Below are 19579 nucleotides of genomic sequence, written 5' to 3'. Positions count from 1 at the left end.
ACCTTTTCTGTTTCTTTCCATACTAATACGTTCATTAAAAAATCTAGCATGTCATTTTTAAAACATGAATGGAATTACAAAAACTAGAAAATATTTTTGCAACTTGCTTGATTGTTTTGGCAATCTTTCCACCTTAGGAACTATAGATCTGCCTCTTTTTTATTTCCCGGCACATAGTATTGTATTAGATGAATGAAAATTGTTTATTTAACCATTTCCTTCTTGGCGAGCACTTAAGCTGCTGTTACAAATATCATTCCCTTAACTTTTTTGTGTATGTATTTCAGGGGGCACATAGATAAGTAAATTATAGGTACTTAGAATTGTGATTATTTTATGTGTCTGCTGATTTTGAATTTTTTTTTTTTTTTTTTTGAGATGGAGTCTCACTCTGTTGCCCAGGCTGGAGTGCAGTGGCGCGATCTCGGCTCACTGCAAGCTGTGCTTCCTGGGTTCACGCCATTCTCCTGCCTCAGCCTCTCCCAGTAGCTGGGACTACAGTGCCTGCCACCACGCCCGGCTAATTTTTTGTAATTTTAGTAGAGACAGGGTTTCACCGTGGTCTCGATCTCCTGACCTCGTGATCTGCCAGCCTCGGCCTCCAGAAGTGCTGGGATTACAAGCGTGAGCCACCGTGCCCGGCCTGATTTTGAATTTTGGTATTTGCTATCAATAGCTGTACCAATCAATATATACAGCTTCTGACAGTGCACCTTATACCTGTAAACATCTTTGAGAGTGAAAATGCTTATCTGTGCCAAATAACACATTTAAATGCCAGAGTGTTTACATTTTAATAAGCTTTTTCATGTTTGTCATTACATTGCAATTCAGTTGTTTTTTGACTATAAGCCACTAGAAGATTGAGATAGTATTTTATGAAAAAAATGAAAAACATGGAAGTTTGTGTTTCTTTTGCATCTAGTAGACACTATACATGTTCACTGATGACATGAATTGGGTATGCACTGCAAGTCGAATATTAAACAAGTGCATGAGTAGGCATATAGTATTTATGAGTAGGTCAGAAGTGATTCAGGGGATCAGAAGACATATAATTGAGGTGAAGTTCAGAAAAGTAGCTTTGTTAGTACCATGTTTAGACAGAGTAAGGTGCTACAGTAAACTAGGGATATTTTAGGAAAGCTTAATGAGTGAGGGGCTATTTGACCTCCTAGGAAGTATGAGGTAGAATGACCAAGTATTACAGTATTAATCGAAGAAGACTGAGAAGGCCAGAGTGGGATGTTTGTCAGAGGGACATTGAGAAGATCCACCTCATCCTGGGTCATATTTGGAGATCCTTCTAAGTCCAAGGGAATTTCCAGTATAATCTGTAAGATTTTAGAATTGCATTACTTATCTTGGGATTCAGATCTGGCTTGAGATTCATAGCCATCACATTGAAAAATTGGCCCTGTGTTCCTAACCTGATATTTTAGAGATACCAAAGTATTAAAAAAAGGATGAGTTCATGTCCTTTGTAGGGACATGGATGAAGCTGGAAACCATCATTCTGAGCAAACTATCACAAGGACAGAGAACCAAACACCGCATGTTCTCACTTATAGGTGGGAATTGAACAATGAGAGCACTTGGACACAGGATGGGGAACATCACACACTGGGGCCTGTCATGGAGTTGGGGGAGGGGGGAGGGATAGCATTAGGAGATATACCTAATGTAAATGACGAGTTAATGGGTGCAGCAAACCAACATGGCACATGTATACCTATGTAACAAACCTGCACATTGTGCACATGTACCCTAGAACTTAAAGTATAATTAAAAAAAAAAAGAAATATCGAAGTATTAGTCACCCACTAGTAATTAATAATTTATAACAAGTAGATAGCTCATCCTTGTTTCATTTGTTTATCATCATATTCTACTTGGTTGATGGAAGCCAGTGAAGACTAAATGTTATTATTAATAATATTAATTAATTAAACAGATGTTTAATCTGTGCCTGATTTCCACGTGGAACTGTGTTAGGCACTGTGGGAATTTCATAAAAGTAAAGACAGCTCGCTAGCTGGATGCTTTTCATCTCTTTGGGGGTCAGGGAAGGGGTGGTATTTGCAAAGACAGTTTCCTTAGGTAATGTTTCCTAGCTTATATAGCTTCTTAGGTTATATAAAACTTTTCAACTGTTATCCCATTATTGATCTTCTTTTGACCAGTGGTTTTGGAATCTCTTTTTGTCAAAAATAATAAGTACATGTTTTATGACTTTCTGTCAATTTTGCATTATATCCTAATTTTCTACATAAAAAGTGAAATTGACTTTATCTTTAAATTTATAGTTTCATTTGGGTTCATTTAACTGAGGAGGGCATTTGCTAAGGCTTCTATTAAAGTAACACTCTTTTTTATAGTAGCATCTCAGTTAGGTGACATGAAAATAAACAATTCACAACCCTGGCTGGAAACCTTTAAAAATGCAATGTCTAGACTCAACCCACAGATTCTGATTTGGTAATTTGGGGTGATGTCCAGGCAACTCTGATTTTTAAAAAGCTGCTCACAGGATTCTGATTCACAGCTAGGATCAAGGACTGGCTAGGAAAACTGCACAAATCCCTCGGAATCCAGAAGTCCAGACTGGAATCCAGGAAGCTGGTGTGCTCAAAATTCCTGAAGATTTGTTTTAAATGTCTATCAGAAATTTCCAAAATAAAAATAAGAAAAAAGAAAATGTTTCAGAAATCCTTTGGGAAAGTTGTGTTTATTTAATCAAGGGTAATGAAGCAGGTGGGAAAGGTTTCTGGCTGAAGCCCAGTAGGGCTCACAAAAGGTATATTGAAAAGTTTTGTTATCACGAATCTAGACTTGGCTAATTATGGAAATATTTCTGTTTCCTAATTCTGGGATTTTGCTCTGAGGAGAAAATACATTTGGTATTTAAATTGAGTTAATTTTATTAGAGATTAGATGCAATGTGAAAACTAATTTTTTTCCTTATATTACTTATTGCTATTGTCACATGTCATTTAAGACTGCTGTTAGCTTTTAAAAATTATTTCTGTGGGTCAGGCGCAGTGGCTCATGCCTGTAATCCCAGCACTTGGAGGCTGAGGCGGGTGGATCACCCGAGGCCAGGAGTTCGAGACCAGCCTGGCCAACATGGTGAAACCCTGTCTCTACTAAAAATACAAAAAATTAGCCGGGCATGGTGGTGTGCATCTGTAATCCCAGCTACTCAGGAGGCTGAGGCAGGAGAATCGCTTGAACCCAGGAGGCGGAGGTTGCAGTGAGCTGAGATCATGCCACTGCACTCCAGCCTAGGTGACTGAGTGAAACTCCATCTCAGAAAAAAAAAATATTTCTACGAAACATGTTTTCCAAATGCCTGTGAGCTGTCAAACGTGTTTCTTCTATACCCATATGGAGATGGAGAGAGAGATTTAACTTCTCCCTCCACTTTTATTATGGTTATCCTTAGCCATCACAGACTGCTTTAACCTGATATTTTCATGATACCACTTTCTAAAAGGTGTTGTTATTGCAGGTGACTGCCCTTCTGAGTAGTTGTGAGGAAAGATAGATATGTTATCAGAAATCCAGAAATCTGCAATATGTCTGAAAATGAACTTTTGATTTTGGAATAATTTTCGATTTATAGAAACGTTGCAGAGACAGTGCAGAGTTCCCATATACTCCTTATGCAGTCTCCCCCACTGTTGATTTCTTATGTATTCCTGACAAATTTGTTACAACTCAGAAACCAGCACTGCCATGTGACTGTCAACTAAGCCCCAGAATTTGTTCCCATGTCACTAGTTTGCCTACTAGTGTCCCTTGTTTTTGCCAGGATCCAATCCAGGATAGTACATTGCATTTAGCTATAATATTTGCGAAAACAGGAAAGGAGTTCATTAGGCAGAGCTCTACGAAAAATTGGAAAGCAGATGTTGTCTCTTTCATGTCTCCATTCTGAGATCTTTTCCTCTCTTATCCTGTCCTAGATCCCCATCAGGGTCTATTGCCATGGTGGTGTTCAACATTAATCCATTGTTCCTGCCTCCTCCTCTGATATGGTTTGGCTGTGTCCTCACCCAAATCTCATCTTGAATTGTAGCTTCCATAATCTCTACATGTCATGGGAGGGACCCGATGAGCGGTAATTGAATCATAGCAGCAGGTTTTCCTATGCTGTTCTCATAATAGTGTATAAGTCTCATGAGATCTGATGGTTTTATAAAGGGCAGTTCTCCTGCACACACTCTCTTGCCTGCTACCGTGTAAGCTGTGCCTTTGCTCCTCCTGCGCCTTCTGCTGTGATTTTGAGGCCTTCCCAGCCATGTGAACCTGCGAGTCTATTAACCCCCTTTTTTTTTATAAATTACCCAGTCTTGGGTATTTATTCATAGCAATATGAAACCGGACTAATACACCTTCCCATCAAAACACTCATTCTCTCAAATGTCCATCCTATAGCAAATTGTTTAAAAGGAAATGAAAAACCCTGATAAATTGACAGCTGCTTAATATGTTAGCTTTCTTACAAGTTTTTACACTTAGAAGAGTATACCCAAAAGACCATGCCCTAATCCCATAGAATGGATCTGTAGTGGTGACATTTGGAGGAATGCAGTTCGTTGTCAAGGAAGATGTTTTGTACGGTGGCTTCCTGTATTAGGCCATCCTTGCATTGCCACCTGAGAGTGGGTTATTTAGAAAAAAAAGAGATTTAATTGACTCACGGTTCTGCAGGCTGTATAAGCTGATGCTGGCAGCTGCTCAGCTTCTGGGAAAGCCTCAGGGAGCTTTTGCTCATGGTGGAAGGTGAAGTGAGAACAGGCACATAATTTGGTGAAAGCAGGAGCAACAGAGAGAGTGGGAAGGAGGTGCCACACACTTTTAAATGACCAAATCTCGTGTGAACTCAGAGTGGGAACTCACTTATCACCAAGGGAATGGCCCAAACTATTCATGAGGGATCCACCCCCATGATCCAAACGTGTGCCATCAGGCTCCACCTCCAACATTGGAGATAACATTTTTTTTCTTTTTTTTGAGACAGAGTCTCACTTTGTCACTCAGGCTAGAGTGCAGTGGTGTGATCACAGCTCACTGCAATCTCCGCCTTCTGGGTTCCAGTGATTCTTGTGCCTCAGCCTCTCAAGTAGCTGGAACTACAGGCGCAAACCACCACACCTAGCTAATTTTTGTATTTTTAGTAGAGATGGAGTTTCGCCATGTTGCCCGAGCTAGCCTCGAACTCTTGGCCTCAAGTGACCCACCCACACCTCATCCTTTCAAAGTGCTGGGATTAGAGGCATGAGCCACCGTGCCCAGCTGAGGATTACATTTCAACATGAGATTTGGGTGGAAACAAATATCCAAACTGTATTCCCTCCCTGTCCAGCTCTCCTGTGCATCTCTGCACATTTTCTGAGGAATTACCATATTGCTGTGCATCAGAGTGGAGGCTGTGGTCCCCTCGTTGTATTCAGGGTTACACCTACACAGTAAGGTTGCAGGGTGTGTGTGGGGTTCCAGCCCCCTGCCAAGTTGATTAGCCCTCCATCTTGATGATTCTGCAGGGCAGGAGATGGGTCTCCCCAGGGGAAAGAGAAGTTTTCACCTCTTAGTAAATGCCACTAAGGTTTTTCAGGTTACAGTAGTTCTTTGACTAAAGGAAGTCACAATAATGTTTATAAGTACTGATGTGGCCTTTGGTTGTATCACAAATTTAAATTAAGATTGTGGAATCACCCTGAAAGATTCTTTGCAAGAGATCATTTGAAGTAGGCCCAGACCCTCTGGCTGGTTAATGAATACAGGTTGTTTTGTTCTTCTAACGTAGTCATTTTCCCCTAGCATCTTATTGTAAAAATAAATACAGCAACATTAAAACATTTTATAGTGAACGCCGTATACCTATAATCTAGGTATCATCATTACTGTACTTGCTCTATCACATATATCCATCTATTCATCCTTCAGTCTATCTTAACTTTTTGATGCATTTCAAAGTAAATTGCAGACATCAATACACTTTTCCCTATTACTTCACTACCACCATAGTTATTTTGGAAGAAGCATGGAGAGTAAGAATTTTATGCTCTTAAACTTTAGAAAGCTCTTCTCACAAATAATTTTTGATGATTTCTGATTTAGAATTGATAGTAAGTTTAGAAATAGGAGATCCTTTTTGTTCATTTTCATTGCTGTTTCTCTTTGAGGTTTTTTTTGTTGTTGTTGTTGTTGTTGTTGTTTGTCTTTCAAGTTTTGCTCCAGGGCAGAGTTCCCAAAAGTAGAGCTCAAGGCAAAAATAATTTGGGGGTAACCTTAGAGTTGGGTTTCTAACTTTGAGAGAGGAGTATAACCTATCACTTTAGCATTACTATCTTTTGAAAATGCAACTATCCTTATGTATTTTTTAAATACAGTGAATAATTGCTCATAGTTAGATTAAAGGGGCAGGTTTTATTAACCCCAACGTCTTTTCATTGAGGGTCCGTTAACCTTAGATGAAATTATGCAACAAGAAAAAATTATCCTAGGACATCTTTTGGTTATCACATTTAAAACATCAAATAATTCATGCCTTTTCACTTTAGCTTAGTGGTTCTTTAACAGTATAATGAGGGTTATTTGGGGAACTTGGTAAAGACACAGATTCTCTTCCATCTCTGTGGAATTCTGAGTCACAGGCCAGGAGGGGCCTAGGGGTCTTTAACACTTGTCCTAGGTGATTCCAACACAGGTAGTCAAAGAGCCACACTTTGGTAAATATTGCTTTATGATCGTTTGGAAATTATTGGGTCTGATAATTGGGACTTAATGTAACCACACTCACCGTGTCTCCCTTTGGCTTTCTTGAATGCTGTAACGGTGGCTCTCGTAACAGATTGCAGTGAATGCCAGCACCATCCCCGAACAAATACAGTCCCTCTCTGTGCACGACTCTCAGGTATGTTTCTCTGCCAGTCATTCCGTTTGAGGTGCTTTGTAGACAGATCCTTTAAAAAACCAACATTTTAGAAAGATAGACAATTTCAAGGTAGTGCCTCCAAATCAAGGGCTTATAAGCTGTCTTTTAAAATAGGTTGCTATTGACTGTGCTTTGTGGGACCTCCAACCTTTAAATGATAGGCTCAAGAGTGAGAATTGATTACCAGACTGCTCCTGAAATTGCTGGTACTGTGGAAAAGAAGAAAAGGAAAGAAAATGACACCATTCTGTTATATTCCAGCCACAGAACATTGTGGTTAATTGATACTTTTATTTTTTGCTCCTGGTTGGATTTCTGTAACCTGTTTTCATAATTCTGTTATCATTGAATTTTATGGGCCAATTCGTCTCTACAACTTGCCTTGTAAAAATAATAGTCCGGTAACTGTGACATGCATTTATAATGCATATTTATTAAAGTTATGGGACAGAAGACGTGGCTGTGAGCCATGGTGGGAGGTGTTGAGGGATGCTGAGCAATCCAGGGAAAGGCCTAGGGACATAGAACCACAGCACAGGCCCGCATTCTGGTTCTGCTGTATAATTAACAGGCAAGCCCTTTTGTTCTCAAAGTGGTTGTACTATAAAGCGTCACCACTGTCAGGATCATAATTTTCTTTCTTTCAAACTCTGCATATTCAATTTAAATTCATTTCTGTTTTACTTGGTCTGTGTTTTATAAAATAGCCATATATTGGAGAGATAATTAGAGTGATTTTGTTGGCTTCAGGAAGCCTGTTTGAGGTCAGATACCTAATGCGGGGCCCTTATTTTATAGCTTATATATAGAGGGAGTAAAGACTTGCAGAGGTGAAGTGGCTCCCCCATAGTCACACCACTAGTTAGAGGCCAAGTCAGGATTCGGTTTAGGTCTTTACACTATATCAGGCAACTCAGTAAGAGACCTTGAGATAAACTGTAGGGATTGGTTGAATGATAAAAGGCAAGTTAAGAATAATAATGGATCAGAGGGCAAAGAGAGTAAAGGAAACAGGAACAGGGATTAGGATAACTAGTACTGTAGAGCATTTTATGACTCACTTTCATCTATATCATTTTATTCTCCCTGCAACCTTTTACGGCAGGCGTTATTCAAAGAATGGCTTGCTCATGGTTGCATTTCAGGTCAGTGGCAGCGCCAAGTCTTGACCTGAAATGCCTTATTTTTTCTACTCCAACAATAAGGTCTACTCATGTCCCGGGATTCCCTGAGAACAGGGAGAGGCTGTGTATTGGAGACATTCATGGTTAATAATCAATATTCAAGAAAATGGGCTCTAGGTGAGAAAGGCAGGAAAGATAAACAGTGGCTGAATCTTCTGGGCCCCACCTTCCTCTGCATTGCAGGGTTTAAGTTGCCCAGCCTTTGTGATCCCCAAGTTTCAATAGTAGCAGTCTATGTGTGGGTTGTGAGGTGCCATTTTAGGTAGCTGGACTTTACTACAGCTTATACAAGTTGTTTATGATACCCATCCTAGAACTGAGGCCTTCCATATGAAACATTCATATCCACAATTGTGATGGGAATTAGGCACCATTACAACCTTTACATGGAGGTGTTACGATGCCAAAGAAGGCCTGCGTGTGTAAAGATCTAGTTTTGAAATTTCCAGAAAGAAATGGCTATATGAATCAAGTGATATTGTGATTTTATTCATTCCTTTCCTGATACAGTTTATAACACTGTTTGCTGTTTTCTTTTTAAAGGGCCCACCCAATGCTAATGAAGACTACAGAGAAGCTTCTTCTTGTGCCGTGAACCTCGTTTTGAGATTAAGGTAAATAATACTGTTGTTTATTCTGCATTGTTTTTCCTATAGTACAATTTTTTAAATCTCCTTCGTTAACTTTTCATAATATTAGCATAAAATAGAATTGTTAGCTTATTTGATTTCCCCGAACCATGAGTGTATGCTGTATTCCCAGGGCTAATTGTGCTCTTCTAATTGCTTGCTAAAGAAGAGTAAGAAAGAAAAGCACCATATGAGTGTGTCTGCAGGCTCAGTGTACCTTTCATTATGTTTTATTTCCTTGCCTTTTCCTTCTTAGGTTTTTTTTTTCTTTTCCTTTTTCTTTTTTTTACAATGTAAGATCACAGTAAGAGATTTTTAATGAGTTTCTTTCACACTTCAGCAGTCGGTCTCTGACAGAAATAAACCATGCTTGTACTACAGGTTGCCTGTTCAGAACATTTTTCAGTGGCAAGTTTGATCAGCCACTGTGGAGAAATGACAGATATATTTTGAAAGAAATCTCAGTCTTCTAGGAAATGGATACAAATATGGTGCCTGACAGTATGGTCTTTGTCTGCAGTTGTGTGAATGAAAGCGTTTTCCGTTTTAAGGATTTTTTTTTTAATTATTTAAAGGTTCATCTTTGTGATGTTCTTTGCTAAGAATTTGATATCTCAAGACAAAACTGTTTAAACTGAATTATAAACAGCTTAGTTTACCAGTTCTATCAGAATACTGTCACATCTTTGAAGATGTTTTAAAAGAAGTTATACATATGTTCTTCTGACCATTAAACAAATAAAACACGTGCATATACTAGGCATTTTCTGAGTTGTAGCTACAAAAAGCGGGTTCATCAGCAAGGTTAGTTTCTGGCCACTAGGGATTTTCAGAGTTGTAGCTACAAAAAGTGGGCTCATCCTTAAGGTTAGTTTCCACCCCTCTGAGTTATCATAGTCCATCTAAGTAGACCATTGGCACCATAATCACCCCTCACTTCTGATGGTCATTTATAGTCTGCATTTTCACGTATTTGTCAAGGGAACCTCACAGTAACCCTTGGTATGATTCAATTCAGAGTTAAGAAGTGAAATTATCACAAGGCTGTTTTCCTTATATTTGACAGTAGCCTTGATTATTATTCACAGTTCGTGAATTTAGCAATCACTAAAGAATGAGGTAGCCCATTCCCTTTTTGTTTGACTTTCGAACGAGGTACTTCTTTCATTTATATTTTACTTGTTCAGTTATTCATTAATTCAGCCCGTATTTATGAGGGGCCCACTCTGCGCCAGGAGCTCTGTGCCAGGCTCATGTTGTCATTGAGGTGTAGTGGTGAGCAAGACTACCAAGGTTTTAGTCTAGCCCACTGAGCATGCAGTGTTGGAAGTGACCTTTAGAATCCAACAGTCTAATCGCCCACTTTATATATGCAGGAATCTTTTTTTTAGTGTCCCTGCTGGATGTTTACCTAGCTTCTGTGCATACTAAAGCTCACATTTTCTCCATGATGGCCCCTTTAATACTAAATAAAAGCCTTAATTGATTGATGGTTCTTCCTCCTCCTGAAGATTAAACCGACTTTTCTGTTCTGGGCTCCTATGGGCTGTAATTCTCCCCCTTAGTGCAAATATCAGACTGTCTGGATAAAAGTCTCCTGGAAAATGTGTCAAAACACGTACTACTGAACCTTAACTTTAGATATTATTTTGCCCTGGGTACTAGAGCAATATAAGACAAATGTGTTCCCTTATTTTTCTGAGAGCCATTTGTATATTTGCAAGGAATGTTCTTCTCTTTTCTTAGACAAAATACTATAAGAATCTTTAGTCTTTTTCTCATGATACAGTTTCTATATTGCTCTTGCAATCCTAGTTGCTCACCTTTATTAATATTTAGTCTGTATCTGCCTTTGTTATATTTTCTCTTGTGGGTATAGGTTGTTTTCATAAGCTTGTGGCTTAGATCACTAGTCCTACATGATGCTCCAGGAAGAAAGGGTTCTATGTTCAAATAAGTTAAAAAACAATGCACAATATTCATCAATCTGTGCATGTGCACACACACGCACACACACGCACATACACTTTTTTTGGAAATCATAAGGAATATTAACATTAAATATTTTAAGAAGCTCTACAGGAAGATAGTTTGTTTAACTTTCTTTAATCTAAAACCTATTTGACCTCATAACTCTTTTTATGTGGTTATTTTGTGTTCCTTTTGTATGTAGTGCCCATATTTAAATACAGGATTCCAGATGTGGTCTGAGCAGGCTGGAATACAGTATTAAGATAATGTGTTTTTTTGTTTTTTTTTTGTAATCCACACTCTATATTTCTCCTAAATCAGCCTGAGTTTTCATTGCCTTTTGAAATATCCATGCACATGGGTGACATGTTCAGCATGACTCAGCAGCCAAACAAAAGAGCTGATTTTTTTAAAGGGCTACCAAGCCTAATTCTGAACTGCAACTCTAGATAAAATTTATCATTTATCACTAATAATTAACCTGATAGTTTTGATGAATTTCTTGTCCACTGTGTGTTTCAATCATCACCATCAGTGTGTCATATTCCAGTGTTTAGATGTATGTCCATTGCCAGTCTGATTAACCTGCCTTTTAATCTTTATCCAAAACATTGATTAAGGTGTTCAGTAGTTTGAGGGAGAAGAGTCTTCTGACATCTGTTGGAAACCATTCACTGTCGGAGTGACTTTCAGTAATGAACTAGTGTTCTTTGATACAGTTGTTCAACCAGCAACAAATTCAGTGCCTTTTAATGTACATCTAACACAATTATTCAGAAGGATATCATAAAGGGATCTATTATATATGTTGCTGAAGTTAATATGTACCACATTAATGGCATTTTCCTGAATGTAATGACATAGAAACACTTTCAAATAATAGAAATGTATTTTAGTATGACTTATTTTCACTGAACACTTGTTGATATCTAATTGTTGGTACATTTGTCTAGTTAGGTTGCCATTAAAAAAAATACCATAGACTAGGCGGCTGAAACAACAGAAATGTATTTTCTCATGGTTGTGGAGATCAGGATGTCACCATGGCTGGTTTCTGGTAAGGGCTCTCTTCTTGGCTTGCAGCTGTCTGTCTGCTTACTGAGTCCTCACATGGTGGAGAGGGAGTGAGAGCAAGCTCTCTGGTGTCTCATGGGTCCCACCCTCATGAGCTCACCTAAACATAATTACCTCCCAAAGGCTCCATCTCTAAATACCATCACATGGAGGGTTAGGGCTTCAGCATATGAATTTTTTTCAGGGTGGGCCACGATTCAGTACATAGCAGTTGGTGTACTTTTTTTTCGCTAAATATTTACAAGCTAGTTATTTAGACTATTACTTTTCATATTTGTGAACTCATGAATCTCTCAGAAATTATTGTTGGAGTGGGGTGGAAAGGGGGGGATGTCCTTGTACTTCAGTTTGAGAAATAGCCTTTGAAAGTTCTAAGTTAAACAGTATTACTTTTTTGTGATCACTGTGTTCTAAAGTAAATGAAAATGGTAAATACATTCATTCATTCTATAAATATTTATTGAGCACTTACTATGTGCATGGCATTGTTCCAGGTGCTGTAATGTACCAGTAGAAAAAAGAAAAGGCAGACTTCTTGCCCTAAAGGAGCTTACATTCTAGAGCCAGGGAGAGGAAAAATTCAAATATTCAAATTGCATGTATGATATACCAGGTTGTCTGAAGGAAAAGGTATGTGAGGAGGATAGAAAGTAAGGGGGATGGTATTCTATATTATAGAAGGTATATTAGATTTCTGTTGCTGTGTGAAAAGCTATCACAAACTTAGCAACTTAGAACAGCACCCATTTATTATCTCAGTTTCTGTAGGTTGGAAGTCCGGGTACAGTTGAGTGGGATAGTCTGCTCAGTGTCTCGCAGGCTGAAATTAAGGCATGCTCATCGGAGCTCATGGTCCTCTCCCAAGCCTTTTTGGGCTGCTGGCAGAATTTAGGTCCTTGCAGTTGTGGACTGAGGCCCTGAGCTCCTATAGGCCACAAGCAGTTTACAACATGATTCTTGCCCTTTCAGGAGCAGCTGTGGACCATCTCCCCTACTCCACCCTCACCCCCAAGGCCTCGGTCTTTCTGTTCAAGGTTTTTTACCTGATTAAGCGGGCCTCACCTAGCATAATCTCCCTTTTGATGAACTCAAAATCAAACTGATTTGGAACTTTAATTACATCTTCACCTTTGCCATGTGACATAACTTAATCGCAGGAGTGACATCCCATTATAGTTATAGGTCCTGTTCATACTCAAGGGGAGAGGATGCTGCAGGGCAAGTTCACTAAGGAATGGGTTTATTGGGGTCATCTTAGAATTCTGCCTACCACAGAAGGCCTCTCCAAACAAAGTAATATTTGAATAGGCAGACCCCTATTGGAAGTGAGGAAACAAGCCACGAGGCCGAGCAAACAGCACTTGCAAACGTTTGAAGCAGGAAGCATGTTATAAGTAATTGGAAAAGCAGCCAGGTAACCAGTGCAGGCAGAGCCAAGGTCATGGGCACAGAGAGTTAGCAGGGGCCAAATCACGTAGGGCTGTGTAGCCTGTGGTGAAGACTTTGGATTTTACTGTTAGAGGGCAGAAAACCAGGAGGCCTGTGAGCAAAAGAGTGATATGATCTGAATAAAATTTTAAACAGAGAGCTGCAATTAATTTATAGAGAACAGACCATGTAGAGAGCATATAAGGTGGCTGTGAGAGTCCCTAGGCAGGCTACTGCCATGACATAGTGACGATAATGTGACTTGGACCAGAGTGAGGATTAACGGAAGTGGTAAGCAATTATTGGATTCCAGGTTGGGGAGAAAGAACTTGATTACTCAAGGTTTTGGCCTGAAAGTATGGAGGAATGGAGTTACTATTTTTTGAGATGGAAAAGAGAGTTTGAGTTGCAGGTTGGGATGGAATAAAGAACTCAGTTTTGCACATGTTAAGCTTGAGTTGTCTGTGAGGATGTATCAGGTAGGGATTTGGATGCATGATTTCAAAGATGTCTCGGCTAGAGATGTAAATTTGGGAACAGTTGGTGCCTATGGCATTTAAAGTTATGAAATGAGTGGAATCATCTAGGGAGTAAGTGAAGGTAGAGAAGAGAAGTGGGCTGGTACTGTCACAGATGTTGCATAGGTAAGCATCCACTGATTGAGAAGGAGAGGCTGGTGAGGTAGAGGAGAGAGTGATGTTCCTAAAAAACAAATAGAGGAAGTGTTTGAAGAAAGGAGGAGTGAAAAGCTGCATCAAATGCTATCAATAGATGAAGTATATTTGCAAAATGAAGCACATGCTTGACCTTGGCAAGAATATTTTCAGTGGAGTGATGGGGACAAAAGCCTGGTCCAACTGGGTTCAAGAGATTGGCAAGAGAGAACAGGGGATAACAAATAGATAACTTGTTAGTACAGATAACTCTTGTGAGAAATTCTCAACACAAGGGATCAAAACTGTGGAGTGATAGCTCAATGAGAATATTGGGTAAAGGAAGATTTTTTTTAAAAAAAGCGTGTTTACAGGTGAATGGGAATGATTCAATAGAGAAGGAAAAATTGAATGAGGGAGGGGACAGTGCCAGACTGATGTTCTCAGATGGGTGAACAGGGATGATCCCCAGACATCTGTTAGATAGGAGAAAGGAGAGGTCATCTCTTGGATGGTGCAGCTACCATCAGGGGAAGGCAGGCAGGGGTGGCAGGTAGAGGTGCAAGGAGACTGTACCGTGCCTGGAAGTCTTCTTCTGTTTCTATTTTCCCAGTAAAACAGGGAATGTCATTAGTTGGGAGTGGAAGGAAAAGAAGGTGATAGAGGTTTTAGAAGAGAGGAGAATAATTGTGTAGGAGAGCAGGAGAGTAAATTTTCTAGGGAAATGCAGAAGGATTAACAGGCTGGAACAGGGATCACTGGAGGTTAATAATGACCCAGCATGTAAGTGTCTGTGTGTGTGTGTGTGTGTGCGTGCATGCGTGTGTGTGTGTGTGCATGTGCATGTGATTATAATTAAGGAAACACAACATTTAAAAACATTCATAGAGTGCCAGGCGCGAAACACAACATTTAAAAACATTCATAGAGGGCCAGGTGCGGTGGCTCACGCCTATAATTGCAGCACTTTGGGAGGCCAAGGCAGGCAGAGTTCAAGAGTTCAAGATCAGCCTGGCCAACATGGTGAAACCCTATCTCTACTAAAAATACAAAAATTAGCTGAGTGTGGTGGTGCATGGCTATAATCCCAGCTACTCAGGAGGCTGAGGCACGAGAATTGCTAGAACACGGGAGGTGGAGGTTGCAGTGAGCAGAAATTATGCCACTGCACTCTAGCCTGGGTGACAGAGCGAGACTCTGTCTCAAAAAAGTAAGTAAATAAATAAAACATTCGTAGAGGATTCTGTGAGCATAGCCATGGGCCACCATCTTAGAAACACTGTTTAAGTCATAAATAAATATGAGTCATAGAATTGCTATCAAGCTGATCTCTTGTGTGCAAGGTGGCAGTCCCCTGTCCTCTTCTCTCACCCCAGCACCCCTCAAAGGTCTGACTTCCTTCTTTTATAGCCTTTGAAGTTACAAGCTCTTTGAGTATCAAAAACCCACTATCCAGTATTGTTCCCTGCCACACAATTTGTTCATACCCATTCCCCATTTGAAGTCTACTTTGGATCATTTGCATCATCTCTGGGCCTGAACAAGCTATTCTCTAAACCATCCTGTGTGATAGGGAGCTGGAAGGCTGCTTTTGGCTGGTGTTGATCAGATTTTTAAAAATCCATGCCCACTTTTGTGCCTTCCTCATTTGTTTCCATCTCCATTCAAGACTCTGATATATGTGAATGCATTTGTACATATACATATCTACATGTACACACACATATACGCCTGCATATGTTACACATACACGTATATTTGTATATGCCCTTACTCTCTGTGAATCACTCCTCGATGTGATGCGTGGCTGTCAGATATTGGGAAGTAGTATGCTTGCATTTCTTATCCCCGAGCCTATCTGGGCGTGACATTTATGTGTGTTATGCTCCACAGGCTAGTAGGTAGGAGACTTTAGTTCAGGCCAGCCCTTCATCAGTCCTTAACTAATGCTGTGTGGGTGGCTGCCCTCTCCACCTCTTGGAAAGGTCATTGTGACTTTCTTTTTGACATAGCATTTTACGGCCCTACCTGCTGGGAACGTGGCTTCCTTCTTCACTGCACGCCCCTCCCCCTCCCCCCGGAAGCTCACCTTTATTTTGTAAGTAGGAAACTGGGAAATATTTTCCTTTTCAAAATGTCACACTCTAGGAGAAAAGACAAATACGTTGTGGCTACAGGTAGTGTATTTCTCCACTATTTATTTATTCTTGGAGATCATAGGCAAAAGTCTGAGGAGGCAAAAGGGTAGTTTCTTCCTTGAAAAAAATATAGTGTTGCTTTAATTTGCTGTTATATGCAATATCAGAGAACAGGATTAGACCTTAAGGCTCAAGGTTAAATGCTGGAGATGGTTAAAATGTAGATTTATCTTTTTCTTTTATGTTTTTTGCAAATTTTTTTTGTCCATAGTATATATGATAATGTCATCTATGATATCAAAAAAATTGAATTATCATAAAGCCAGTACAAGATAAGGAAATCCTCCTAAATGCTAAACTCAGGAGAAAAATACCAAGTGGGCCACCTTGTAATTTATATACTGTCAGTAGATGGTAATACAGTTTCTGTTTTGAGTCAAACATTATACAAATATTTTTCCATTAGTATATTTTTCATCAAATAAAATAGTCATGCATTTGACACAAAACATGTTTATTAGAATCAGGCTCAGTGATTTGGAAAATGGTAAATCTATCACTTAAATTATTAATTCCTTTATATTAGATGCTGTTCATACTTTGACAGCTCAGCCCTATGGATAGCATTTACAGTTTTACTGAAGACAGCCCTGCCAATTGCCATACATAGATATGCTGGTCTGGTATGTCCCATCAACTTGCTCATCATGAATTTATCTTGTTATTATGTAGCAGTATCATTGGACCTTGAGGGACCAGTTAAAGACCCCAGATCAGCACAGTGGCTTCCTGCTGGTAGGGAAAAATGATCTCTAGCATGGGATACTTATTTTAACTCAGCATGACAATTGTTGCATAATTCAATTTATTATTTTAGTTTCATTATTAAAAGATGCACTTAGCTATTTGTAAAGAATAGACTTAGTAAATTATGATTTCATAAAGAAAGCTAAATCTGTTAGAAACGATGTTGACCATTGTTTTAGCATGAGTATGCCAGAATTCTAATTCCATCATTATTCAGGAGGAATTAGAATTCTTAAACTGTTCTCCAGCCTATAAAATAGGGTTATTTGTATAATTCTTACCAGTCAAGTGGCTGGGAGGTTTGACTAATTTTTTCCCTGAAAGGTTAAATAGTGTAGGCATAGTGTTCAGTTATACAATGCTTTTTTAGTACATGTTCTTTTTTCCCTCCACAGCAAACTACTTATTTACTGCTTTCTTTGTGCAAGTCTTTGTTGAAAATTCAAAAATGAATAAAGCAAGGTTTCTGCACTCAGAGAGCTTACCATATAGGCGGAGAGATCAGATCCCACACAAGTGACCATAATATAAGGTAGAAGGTGATAAATGCAGTAAGAAGAGAGATAAAACTAAGAAGCTATGGGTAGTTAGAGGAAGGTGAAAGCCCTTTTGTTTGGATGTTATCTTTGGTGTGCTTGTTCCCATAGTAACCAGTGGTGGTGTTTTTTTGTGTGTGTGTGTTTTTTGTTTTGTTTTTTTCAACAACCAAATTTTGAGAAGAGTAATGGATAGGACGAATCCAGGGTCAGTGTCATGCTGTGGTCTTTGGTAAGGGGTTTACCCATCTTAACTTATTTCTGAAAAGACCACATTTGTTTTTCAGTAGAGTAGTGTATGTTATTACGTGGGTACCAAATTAATAGAAATACAGTGCTTTGATCCAAAAAAATGTCTGGCATTTTACTTCATTTTTTGGGTGTTCTCTTTTGGTTGTTTTCTTTTCTTTGAGAATTTGAGTCCCTGATGCATATCTTGGCTTTATTAGTGGTATCCTTCAAAAAGATGAAATGCCTACTATGTGCCAAGCATGATGATAAGCACGTTGTTTGCTGTGTCTTGTTTAATCATCATAAAACCACCATAGCATCCATCCTATTGTTACCAGAACTTCACATGTAGGAGATTAAGGTTTAAAGTCATGAAATAATTTGTTTAACACCATAAAGCTCACAAGAAGCAGAGATGGGTCTTGAAGCTAGGTCAGTTTAACATGTTGGTCCTTGTTCTTCTTCCCTGACCCTGTGGCCTTGCTCTATTCAGTCCTGTTTTGAATGCAGTCAGAAACTCCTGTACTTTAGAGATTGTTAAATTTACCTGTCTTCCCATTAACGTTTCACATAAATATTCTTTTAACAATGTTTCCCAACAAACTCATCATTAAATGTTATGACGGAATATTGGAAAATATTTTTCTTGGGGGAGATGCTAAAGATGCTGCTGCAAATAGAAACTGGCATTTATCGTGTTTTAATAATTTTTCAAGCACTGTCACATCACTTGCTTGATTTAGTTTTTCCTTTCGTCCTACATTTGCTGCTGACAGATGAAACAGAAAGATTGGAGATGTTAAGTGGCTTTCCTGCAGTCACAGCTGTAATTCTCCAGCTGGCTAGCATCTGGGTCTTCTGACACTAATTCAATGTTATTGATGATATGGTATAGGGAGATAGTATACATATAGGTGATAGAGGGTCATGTAAGGTGTTGCCTTTGGCATATACAAAATCCTTCTGCTGGTAAACATGCTAAAGGAAAGAAGGTTTGTATTCAGAAAAAATTGGTATAAGGGAAGCAAAATAGAAGAATGAAAAATCATTCATTCTGCGATAATACTGTTTTTTCCTTGACAACTGAGCAAGAGGACATTGTGAGTACAAATACTTTCAGCAACAGAGGATGCATAGAGTTCTTTAAAGATATTCTTTATTTTCAAGCTGTAAATGGTCATCTTAGAAATTCAGAAAGTCAACATAAATTAAAGAAATAACATCATCCATAATCTCACCACCCAGAAATAATTATTAGCCTCTTGGTAAATATTCTTCCAGACTTTTTTCTACATACATGTTAATGTAGATTTTTAATTTTTTAAATGTTATTGTATAAACTTTTATTATAAAACAACACATGTTGTTTTCTAATCTGCTTTGTTTATTTTGGTAGTATGTCCTGGATACCTTTTGATATCGATGAATACAAATCTATAGAATCCTTTTTAATGGCTTCCTTATATTTGGATTGAATGCACCAAAACTTATATTACTGAAAAAGTGTTATTTGATATTGAGGGAGTTCCCAGTTTTTCAGTATTGTATCATATAAAAGGTTAAATGTACAAGAATGGTGTTTGAAAACTGCCCAGTAGGAAAATCTCTTTTAGCTTTGAATTTTGACCTTAGTGAAATGCTCTTAGACTTTGAGAAGCCTGAAGATACAGAACTGAGTAAGCCCAGTATCAAAGCACATGGAGATTACTTAGGAGCTGGTTCTGGCTCTTGGGTCAGCAGAGGTTGTCATCATCTGTGTAGCAGCAGACACTGCTTCCTCGCTCTGTGTTGGTGCTGAGTTCTTGCAGCAGGGTTTTAACGAGGTCCCTGCACTAAGAAGCTCCAAAACTGAATGATTTCTTAATGTAAGAGGGTTCCATTTTGAAGCTGTTCTTTTGGATACTTCCTTCGAAAGCTTATTCTTTAAAGAATCCTCCCTTAGCTGCTTGCTGTGAGCACCCAGGAGTTAGAGGAAGTAGCCTGTG

General features: G+C 39.0%; 1 protein-coding gene across 3 annotated transcripts in view; it reads left to right on the top strand.

Moving 5' to 3' along the window:
* Positions 1 to 19579, top strand: part of STK39 (serine/threonine kinase 39) — a 296180-nt gene that overhangs the window by 178231 nt on the left and 98370 nt on the right. For 2 of the 3 annotated variants that reach the window (XR_010149776.1, XM_515880.6), the window contains exons 13-14: positions 6860 to 6922; positions 8671 to 8741. Coding sequence is in view for 2 of the 3 variants with exons in the window: in XM_515880.6 (XP_515880.3) it covers positions 6860 to 6922; positions 8671 to 8741 (134 nt within the window). In the remaining variant the exon portion in view is untranslated. The remainder of the gene's footprint in view (positions 1 to 6859; positions 6923 to 8670; positions 8742 to 19579) is intronic. The other variant, XM_063790544.1, reaches the window with a different exon arrangement.

The sequence above is a fragment of the Pan troglodytes genome, chromosome 13, assembly GCF_028858775.2.
Source record: "Pan troglodytes isolate AG18354 chromosome 13, NHGRI_mPanTro3-v2.0_pri, whole genome shotgun sequence".
Lineage (NCBI taxonomy): Eukaryota > Metazoa > Chordata > Mammalia > Primates > Hominidae > Pan > Pan troglodytes.
The sequence above is the reverse complement of the archived record's forward strand: the minus strand, read 5'-3'. Positions and strand labels throughout refer to the sequence as shown.